Source organism: Triticum aestivum, chromosome 1B (genome assembly GCF_018294505.1).
Source record: "Triticum aestivum cultivar Chinese Spring chromosome 1B, IWGSC CS RefSeq v2.1, whole genome shotgun sequence".
Lineage (NCBI taxonomy): Eukaryota > Viridiplantae > Streptophyta > Magnoliopsida > Poales > Poaceae > Triticum > Triticum aestivum.
Window position 1 is genome coordinate 455,334,038 of NC_057795.1, and position 10,146 is coordinate 455,344,183.

Consider the following 10,146-nt stretch of genomic DNA (forward strand, 5'->3'; position numbering starts at 1 on the left):
GTTTGCATTTGAACTTGGTTGGATGAACTTGTGGGCATGATTTTGATGAACTTGTGGGCATGAACTTTTATTCATCAACTTGTTTGTGTCAAAATTTACATGTTCATTTTTGTCCAAAATATCCATATATGCAAAATGCCCGGCGAGTCGTGCGCGCTGTATTTTTGCGCTCTGCTGGAACAGCACGCGCACGCTGCATTATGGCGCGGCTACTGAAGCCAGCGCAGGCGGGCGCGCAAAACCAGCCGCAACGCGCGTGCTAAAAGGTTTTTTACGCGCGGCGCTATAGCGCGGCTGTTGGAGATGCTCTGAAACCACACCCCTCTTCGTCGGCCCCGTTACTTTCCTCTCCTTTCCCACGCCGCCCACCAACCCAATCCTCGCGGCGCGTCCTCTAAACCCTAACTCGCCGCGAGGAGAAAGCGCCGGAAGCCATGGCGACGGCGGCGCCGGGGCAGCTCAACCTCGACGATTACCCGTCGTGGGGCTCCCGCGGCGTCGACTGCTTCGAGAAGCTCGAGCAGATCGGCGAGGGCACATACGGGTACGCGCCTGTCGACCCCTCAATCCCAATCCCCCCCAATCCCGCGAAACGCCTATGCGTCGGTCTGATTCGGCTGCGTCGTCTTTGTTGTTGCCAGGCAAGTGTTCATGGCCAAGGAGACGGAGACCAAGGAGATCGTCGCGCTCAAGAAGATCCGCATGGACAACGAGCGCGAGGGTGTAAGTATCCTGCCGCGTCTTTCTTTTTTCCTAAATAAATGATGTTCTTGGCTCTGAGGCTTTCTTTTCTCGATTCGACGCAGTTCCCTATCACCGCCATCCGCGAGATCAAAATCCTCAAGAAGCTGCACCATCAGAACGTCATCCAGCTCAAGGAGATCGTTACATCCCCAGGTTCGACTAATCATCACACGAATCAGAAGAACTTCATGTTGGATTGTTAACTGCCTGCGTCCAGAGGACTAATGGGTGTTGGGTTGATTCTTGCAGGGCCGGACAGAGACGAGCAGGGGAAGCAAAGTACGGTTCTTTCTAAGAACGATATTAGTGTTTTTGATTCTTCTCAAAAAACTAAAATGAATGGTCAGTTGCCTAGTTTTGCCATTTGACCTGTCGTGTTGTTGTTCCATAGTCGATGGCAACAAGTACAAAGGGAGCATTTACATGGTCTTTGAGTACATGGACCATGACTTGACTGGGTTGGCTGATAAGCCTGGGATGCGCTTCACCATTCCACAGATTAAGGTAAAACCATCCATAAGTGTATGATGACGGAACTGGTTGCTACAAGTGTAGTTCCTGATATAATGTCATGTACCAGTGCTACATGAAGCAACTCCTCACGGGCCTTCACTATTGCCATATCAATCAAGTTCTGCATCGTGATATTAAAGGTATCTACGGCAGATAACTTGCATGAATTTGTGTGTTATGTTGTGATGGTGACTTTGTTGTTTTTATGCTAATCATGTATCAAAATTTACTCCTGCAGGATCTAACCTCTTGATAGACAACGAGGGTAACTTAAAACTGGCTGATTTTGGCCTAGCAAGATCATTTTCGAGTGATCATAACGCAAACCTCACTAACCGTGTGATCACTCTGTGGTACAGGTATTGCAGTGTTATCCTTTCGTCTTGCAAGTTATCTAGTGCAGTATTAGTAATTGGATCTTGCTGACTCTTTCGTTGGGTTAATGATTTCAGACCTCCAGAGTTGCTGCTAGGAAGCACAAAATATGGGCCAGCGGTGGACATGTGGTCGGTGGGTTGTATTTTTGCAGAGCTTCTCAATGGAAAGCCAATACTGCCTGGAAAGAATGAGGTATGGTTTCTAAAGGTGTTGGACAGATTATTTTTATCAATTGCTGTGATGAGGTTAGTTATTAGCATAATCCCTATTAGCTGTCATATACTTAATGTTGTGATTATGAAGTGACTTGGAATATCTTTAATTTATTATCAATTGAATATGATTATGGAGAGACTTGGAATATACTCCCTCCATTCCTAAATATAAGGTGTATTAGTTTTTCAAAAAGTCAACTGTTATCTATGTTTGACCAAGTTTACAGCAAAATATATGAAGATTTATAATACTAAATATATAAAATGTAAAAATATAGTTCATGATGAATCTAGTGATAATGATTTGGTATTCTAGATATTGATATTTTTGTCTATAAACTTGGTCAAACTTACAGAAGTTTGACTTTTTGAAAAAATAATACACCTTATATTGAGGAATGGAGGGAGTACTTATTATCAATTGAATATCTTTAATTCATTTAGTTCTCAAACCTAAATAGTGTAAGAATCATTTTTATAATTATGAAGAGACTTGGAATATATATCATAATGTGAAGCTGGAGCATTTAGGTAAAGAGAAACTAGCAGCCATGTGTGTGTGTAACACACCTGGGGAGTACTAGAGATTGTACAATGTTGCAAAATTATCCACATCTATCTGACGGCAACGCATCCTACTATTTTTGTACTACTCGGGGAATATATGTCATAATTTGAAGCTAGAGCATTTAGGCAAACATTAACTAGCAGCCATGTGTAACACACCCGGGGAGTACTAGAGATTGTACAATGTTGCAAAATTATCCATATCTATCTGACGGCAACACATCCTACTATTTTTCTACTACTCGGGGAATATCTCCTAGAGATTGTACACTGTTGGATATATATCCTACAACAAATCGTACTCAGGAAATATCTAGCCATGTGAAGCTAGACATTTTAACTTGGTTATGGAAGGAAAAACACATCCTACTATGTTTGTACTCCTGTTATGTGAAAATGTTGCTCTTGTTAGTTCAAACACTCTTACGAAATTCTCCATATCTACAATAATCTTTAGCTATATATTTAAACTTGGTTACAGCAGGGAAACAAATTCCATTCTTGTAGTAGCCCTGTTATGTGAAAAAAGAAGTGCACCAATCTCGTTGTAGATGTTTCGGAAGTTAGGGAATGTTTCTCTACTTTGCCAAGAGAAACCTGAACTTAACTCCTCCGTCCTCATTCATATTTACTCTTAATTTCTTCAAAATGTGCGTGGTTCTTTTCGTTGTTATAAAAATAAAGTTGCTCCCTGTCTAGCCCAGCAGTTCTTTACTTTGAGGCACTTTCAGTCAGTATCTGGAATCACCTAGCACTAAAGTGTATTTGTTCTAAGCTTGAACTTGCAGTCTGCTGCAATCGTGAGTAATCTGCCTGTCTCTGATATTTTTTGCAGCCAGACCAACTGACCAAAATATTCGAGCTTTGTGGTACCCCTGACGAATTGATTTGGCCGGGTGTGACAAAAATGCCATGGTATAATAATTTGAAGCCTCCCCGCCAATTGAAGAGGCATGTTAAGGATGCTTTTAAACAGTAAGTACTATGTATTATACTTGCTTTTTATCTTTTGTACTTGAAGCTTGCTCAGTTGCCCTTTCGGAAGAGTGTTTGCTTACTTTGTGTGGTTCTAGTTTTGATTTTCATGCTCTGGATCTGCTGGAGAGGATGTTAACACTGGACCCGTCAAAGGTATAGTTGCTTCTTTTTAGTGTTTGCTTACATTTATATGCTTTGATATGCAAATGGTTTGTGGGCCTGGCTTTTCTGTTCATATTTTCGTAACTGCCATTTTTTTTTATTATTCAACCATATGACATGACTTGCACTCTCCAGAGGATATCTGCAAATGAAGCTCTTGATTCTGAATATTTCTGGACTGATCCCCTACCATGTGATCCTAAAAGGTGATGCTCGTAGGCCTTTTCCATTCCCTGACTCATGGCTTGCCATAATCATCCTAAGTTATATTAAGACATACCCCACTATGATTAATTAATTGGTGTCCATTTTCCTTTTGTGTTTACTGGTGCAGCTTGCCAAAGTATGAAGCTTCACATGAATATCAGACGAAGAAAAGACGTCAACAGCAGCGGCAAGCTGATGATGCTGCTGCAAAGCGGCAAAAGACGCATCATCCTCAGCCTCCTCATGCCCGTTTGCCCCCAATCCAGCAATCAGGCCATCAAATCAGGCCAGCCCAGCCTACCAACAACCCACATCCACCAATGGCATCTGGGTCAGGTCATCACTATGGAAAGCCCCGAGGGCCAGGAGGGCCAAATAGGTACCCACCGGGCGGGAACCAAGGTGGTGGAGGGTATCCGAACCGTGGAGGGCAAGGTGGCGGCTATGGCAGTGGCCCTTACCCTCAACAAGGTCGAGGGCCTCCTCCGTACCCTGGCGGTGGCCCAAGGGGTGGTGGCAGCAGCGGTGGCTATGGTGGTGCTCCAAACTTTCCACAAGCCGGTCCTTATGGTCCTGGCGGCCCAGGCCGGGGGCCAAATTATCCCCCACAAGCTGGCTCTCGAAACCAGCAGCAGCAGTATGGAAACTGGCAATAGTATGTAGCATCTCAACAATACCATGTCATGTAGATTTCTTTTTCTTTTTCAAAAAGGCCATGGCATGTAGGAATTGCTCATGATAAGTGGAAACCTATGCACTGATACTTGTATTTCAAGTTTAATTTAACTGATGTGCCTTTTGCTGGGCTTGATATGATAATTAATGTCATTTAGCTATGGATTAATTACTTGGGAAGTTTTAGTTTCGTCCTGCTAGTAAGTTTGATCAACTATCTATATAGAAAAAATATAGCAACATCTGTACACCATATCAGTTTCATTAATAAAATATATTTTCATATTTGTTGCTGTAGATGCTACTCCCTCCGTCACATACACTGGTGTAAAAAACGCTCTTATATTATGGGACAGCGGGAATAGAATTTTTTATACACTTAAAGAAGCTTATTTAGATACTTGAGTTAATTTGAAATGGAGAGAATGTGCTGGAATTTTTAGGAGTTAAAATCTTACAAGAATAATGTTTATACACAAGTTTGAATTCCAGGATTTCTAGGTTGAAATGTTGTCGAGGTTCAGGTTTGCCTCGCCGCTGGACCTTTGTCCTTGGCCGTCTTCTTTGGCTGGTGCCCGTCGATGTCCTTGCGCTGGTAATAGTGCGGCGCGATCTCCAGCAGCCACTCCGGCTTGAGCTCCGTCACCTGCCGCATGTACTCCTTGCTGGTCAGCACCAGCTCATGGTACACCACCCACGTAGGCGGCAGCTCCGCCATCCCGGAGCTCGGGTGCACGAACACCATCTGCCGGCTCTTGACGGCACGGTACGACCCGTCCTTCTGCCGCCGCGCGGCGTTACGGAAGTAGCCCGCCGTGACCGCCTTCCTTATCCCGTCGAGGTCGCCGGCGCCGGAGCAGTGCTCGATCTCCACCCGCTCCAGCAGCGCCTCCAGCTGGTCCCGCACGTCCCGCGCGCGCTTCATGGTGCGCGGCTGCACGAAGTTCTCGCGGCACCACTGCGACGAGTAGCCCGACTCTGTCCACGCGTTGTACACGTTGAGCAGCGCCACGTGGTCGCCGACGTTGCCCGCGTGGAAGGCCTGCCGCGCCGTGTCGGCGAGCACCAGCTTGTCCTTGGGCCGGTAGAAGACGGCGTTCCCGGCCGACAGCATGGCCGCGATGGTCACCACCTCCTCGGAGCACCCGTACTTCTCCGACGCGACGATGGCCTTGGAGAGCATGGGGTCCAGGGGGAACTCCGCCATCCGCCTCCCGGTCTTGGTGAGCTCGCCGCGGCTGTTGAGCGTGCCGAGGGCGAAGAGCTCCTCCAGGGCCTTGAGCAGCGCCTCCGACGCCGGGGGGTCCATGAAGTCGAAGCTCACCAGGTCGTTGATGCCCAGCGCCTTGAGCCTCAGCACCACGTTGGCCAGGTTGCTCCTCTGGATCTCCGGGACCGTATCGTCGTCCAGGTCGTGCCTGAAGTTGTACTCCGTGAAGAGGCGGAAGCACTTGCCCGGCCCTGTGCGCCCCGACCGGCCGGCGCGCTGGTCCGCCGACGCCTTGGAGATGGGCTCAACGCGCAGCGACTCCATGCCCGTGCGCGGGTTGTACGACTTGAGCTTGCAGAAGCCCGGGTCGATCACGTACTTGATCCCGTCGATGGTCAGCGACGTCTCGGCGATGTTGGTGGCCAGGACCACCTTGCGGGCGCCCTCCGGCGTCGGCTCGAAGATCTTGGCCTGGAGCTCGGTGGGCAGGTTCGCGTAGATCGGGCAGATCACCAGCTCTGCAATCTTGCTGCCGACCGTCCTCATCTTCTGCTTCAGTAGCTCTTCCACCGTCTCGATCTCCTCCTGCCCCGTGAGGAACAGCAGGATGTCGCCGGCGGGCTGCTTGACGTGCAGCTGCAGGACCGTGACCACGGCCGCGGCGATGTAGTCCGCCTCCGGCGCCGTGGTGTAGTGGATGTCCACCTTGTACCGCCTCCCGGGGATCTTGAAGATGGGGGCCTCGTCGAAGAAGTCGCTGAACCTCTCGGCGTTGAGCGTGGCGCTGGAGATGAGCAGCTTCACGTCCGGCCGGAAGCGCGCAATGTCCTTGACCAGGCCGAAGAGGATGTCGGTGGAGAGCGTGCGCTCGTGCGCCTCGTCCACGATCACCACGCTGTAGCTCGCCAGGTCCGGCTCGCCGAGGAACTCCCGCAGGAGCATCCCGTCCGTCATGTACTTGATCACTGTCTTGTCCGAGGTGCAGTCCTCGAACCTGATGGAGTAGCCGACCTCGTGCCCGAGCTTGACGCCCAGCTCCTGCGCCACCCTCGCCGCCACGCTCATCGCCGCCACGCGCCGCGGCTGCGTGCACGCGATCTTCTTCCCCTTGGCCGTGTACCCGGCCTCGTGGAGGTACTGAGGTATCTGCGTGGTCTTGCCGGAGCCGGTCTCTCCGACGATGATCAGCACCTGGTACTTTTCGATGGCCTTGAGCAGGTCGTCCTTGAACTTGTACACGGGCAGATTCTTCCTCTCGTCCTGCAGCTCCCGCTGTAACTTGACCTTGGCGTCGACGGCCTCGGCCAGTTCGTCCATCTCGCCGTCCGGCTCGGCGCCGGCCTGCACGGTGGACTTGACGAAGTCGACCACGTCTTCCAGGACAAGCTCGTAGCCGCCGCCGGCCCGGCCACCGTCACCTGATCCAAAGTTCAGCCGAGACTTCCTTATCTGCTGCTCTTCCCAGGCCTCCTGCTCCGAGAAGAAATTGCTCCTCCTGCCGCCTCTCGCCGCCGACGCCTCGGGGTCATCGTACCGTTGCCTCGGAACGGCGAACCGCTTAGCCTGATCCAAGTTTTCTGCGGCGTCGTATGCCTCTGGCATCCTATAGTAGTCGCCGGCGTCTGCGTCCTTTCCGACGCGGTCCTTGACAAGCTCGTAGATTTCCTTCTTGCGCCTGAATTCCTGCTCTTCGGCGTTCGTCATCTTGACGCCGTGGAAGATAAGCTCGTTGTCGATGATCTCGTCTCGCATCTCCTCCACCTTCATCTTCTTCCGCTTTTCCAGGTACGCGTGCCGCGAGGCCGTCCTGAGCTCCGAGGTGTCGCCCCTGTCCATGGCTTCGGACCGCCGGGCGAGCTCGCCCTGTTCTCGCTTGGACGGCTTCCCATCCGTCAGTTTCCTAGTGCTGGCCGCGTCGCGTTCTCTGATGTGCTGGTCGAGCTGAGCCTTCTCGATCTGGTCACGGTCCATCTCCTCTAGTTCCTCCCCACCAGAATCGCCGCCGTCCGTCGCGGGAGCACGCCGCGCTCGCACTTTCCGCCCTGAATCGCGCATTACAGTCGCCTCCTCCTCGCCGTCGTCATCCCCTTGGCTCGCGGCCTTCTGCCTGAAACGCTTCTTGATGTTGCTGTTAGAGGACCACGCGGTGGTGGTGGCGCCGGCGTCTTCAGCGACATCGTCCTCGTCGTCGAGCAGCTTGAGGGCGCTCTGCCTCTTGGCGAACGCCGCCGCCTCCTGCACCTGCTTCCGGTACTCGCTGACGCGGGAGCCCTTGCGGGGGAACATGGCGTGCACGTCCTCCGCGAAGGCGACGGTGTCGGCGGAGGAGGGGAGGCCGGCGAGGTCGACGAGGCGCGCCGCGAGGTCGGCCGCCGAGGCGCTGTCCCGCGCGAGGCGGAGCACCAGGCGCACCACCATGACCTCGGAGTAGCCCAGGAGCGCCATCAGACGGTCGGACACCCGCGTCTTGAGCTGGCCCTCCTCGCTCGCCATGGCGTGGCCGGCCGGACACGAACACACCGCGCTCTCGTCGACCCCGGCCGCGACCGCGACGCCGCCGCCTCCCCGGGACAGCAGAGTCGGTTTCGATGGAAGGGGTAAACGTGCGACCGCTTTATCCGGGCTTCCGCTGATGGGTCTTTAATTATTTTGATTTGATTTGTGTACGTGATCGAAAGCTGGCTATGGCGGTTCCAAACCGACTCGGCAGTGAGTTGGGCATCCGTGGCTCCACCGGAAGGAGCTGCCTAGATCCCAGCCCTTGGTGGTTTGTTTCTATTGCTGCCGTCGGCGTTGCAGGCCGATCAAGTTCGACGAAATTCTTTGGTTAACTGTAACGAGTTGCACATTGGCTTTCTTGATCTTCAAGAAACAACAGTTTGACCGTCATGAATTGAATATCATTAGTGGACTCCGGGTTGAAGCTTCTCTCGCTTCACACATGTTGTTTGGTGTAGGGATGCGTAGTCCTACCGAGGGTTTCATCTCGTCTATGTGGTAGTATCTGCTCTCATGATATAACACCTTTTTGTTTTGACACTACACTATGCCAAAAAAAAATAATCTTACATGAGACAAAGGGAGTAGTATCTAAGTAATAATCGTCAAAATACCTGCAAAAAAAAAAGATAATCGCCAGAATAAAGTAATAATAATGTATACCTTAAGGCGGCTGCTAGGCATCAGCAGGTGATCTCATGAAAAGTCCAGCCGCATATCCAGTTGTTGATTTGCTCACGCATAATCTAATTTGGGCTGCTAGATACCTGATGACAGGGCCACGCTGAGACCATGCCATCGATTCCCTCCCCAACACGCCCACGTCTCCCCCCTGAAACGCCTCCAGCATCCCCGCTCATCACACCACGCACATAGCTTTGGCGAGAGTTGCATCGATGGTGTGCTCCATTGTAGCATCACGATGCTCTAGTGGCTTGGTGATACTCCAATGCAGCACCGCCGACGCTCCTGTAGCACCACGTGGCGGCCATCGGTGCCCCATTACAATACCAGGGATGATCTGACGGCCCAGCGATGCTCCACTACAGCAAAGTCAACGGTCCTGTAGCACCACACGACACTCGCGCATCACAACGGAGCCCTCGCAACAACCCCACATACCTTTCAGACCACCACCTGCAGGGTCGCACCACCGCAACGTCAAAATAAACATCAGTGCTTCACACCGGCGCCACCTCTCACCTCCCATCACTCCTTGCAGCATGTTGACGGTGTTCCAGCTAGGGGGCCTCTCGTTCACATTGGCGCCACCTCTCACCTCCCATCACTCCTTGCAGCATGTTGACGGTGTTCCAGCTAGGGGGCCTCTCGTCATGTCGACTCTCCGTGGGCCGGGCTAAGGGCCCCTTGTCTGTTCCGACCTGAGCCACATCAGGTGGTCCAGGACATATAATTGGAAGGATTCAAAAGACTTACGTATACTCCAAGACTCTGAATTCGTGGAGGTTTCTATCTCTTCGTACATAGCCGACTAGGATTGATGTACCCTAGGACCCCATCGGTACCTATATAAACCAAGGGGCTTAGCTCGTAGAGATATCACACAATCTTTTGGTAGATACATGTACTCTCTATTCACTCCAACACAATAAACACAAGCATAACGTAGGGTATTATCTCCTGGAGAGCTCGAACTTGGGTAAAATCATGTGTTCTTGTTACCATCGTTTCTAGATGCCTAGATTAGGATCCCCAAAAGCTCACAACTAAATGTGATGTCGTACACTCCACTGTTCGACAAACTTGACAGTACGTGTCAGCAGGCCACGTGCCTCTCGGCTCCCCTGTTACTTGTTGGCTTCACGATCTCACTCCTCTCCCATTTCCATTATCCGTCCGCCGGTGTCAAGCCGACAATGAGAGGTCAATAGTTGCAAGCCGTTATTTGCAGTATAAATTCTAAGGTAATGAAACCACACCCATACCTCTTCCCTCTTGTGCATGTCCTATTATACCTAGTATCATGGTATCACAATT

General features: G+C 51.2%; 2 protein-coding genes across 2 annotated transcripts; one reads left to right on the plus strand and one right to left on the minus strand.

Annotated features, from left to right (window-relative positions):
- The first annotated feature begins 281 nt into the window (after positions 1–281).
- On the plus strand, positions 282–4,608 carry LOC123131077 (cyclin-dependent kinase C-2). Its single transcript, XM_044550843.1, has 12 exons — positions 282–544; positions 642–723; positions 807–897; positions 994–1,023; positions 1,136–1,248; positions 1,325–1,397; positions 1,496–1,616; positions 1,710–1,827; positions 3,253–3,392; positions 3,491–3,548; positions 3,693–3,763; positions 3,892–4,608. Exons 1-12 carry the CDS (start codon positions 435–437, stop codon positions 4,418–4,420), a joined length of 1,536 nt encoding a protein of 511 aa, XP_044406778.1. The 5' UTR covers positions 282–434; the 3' UTR covers positions 4,421–4,608.
- Positions 4,609–4,748: 140 nt separating this feature from the next.
- On the minus strand, positions 4,749–8,313 carry LOC123131067 (pre-mRNA-splicing factor ATP-dependent RNA helicase DEAH1-like). Its single transcript, XM_044550834.1, has one exon. It carries the CDS (start codon positions 8,140–8,142, stop codon positions 4,960–4,962), a length of 3,183 nt encoding a protein of 1,060 aa, XP_044406769.1. The 5' UTR covers positions 8,143–8,313; the 3' UTR covers positions 4,749–4,959.
- Between the last annotated feature and the right edge of the window lie 1,833 nt (positions 8,314–10,146).

Excerpts from the sequence above, each read along its gene's own strand:
- LOC123131067 (XM_044550834.1), bottom strand. The coding sequence starts at position 8,142 with ATGGCGAGCGAGGAGGGCCAGCTCAAGACGCGGGTGTCCGACCGTCTG.
- LOC123131077 (XM_044550843.1), top strand. The coding sequence starts at position 435 with ATGGCGACGGCGGCGCCGGGGCAGCTCAACCTCGACGATTACCCGTCG. Across the intron at positions 724-806 it reads TGGACAACGAGCGCGAGGGT|TTCCCTATCACCGCCATCCG; the intron begins GTAAGTATCCTG and ends GATTCGACGCAG. Across the intron at positions 3,393-3,490 it reads GTTAAGGATGCTTTTAAACA|TTTTGATTTTCATGCTCTGG; the intron begins GTAAGTACTATG and ends GTGTGGTTCTAG.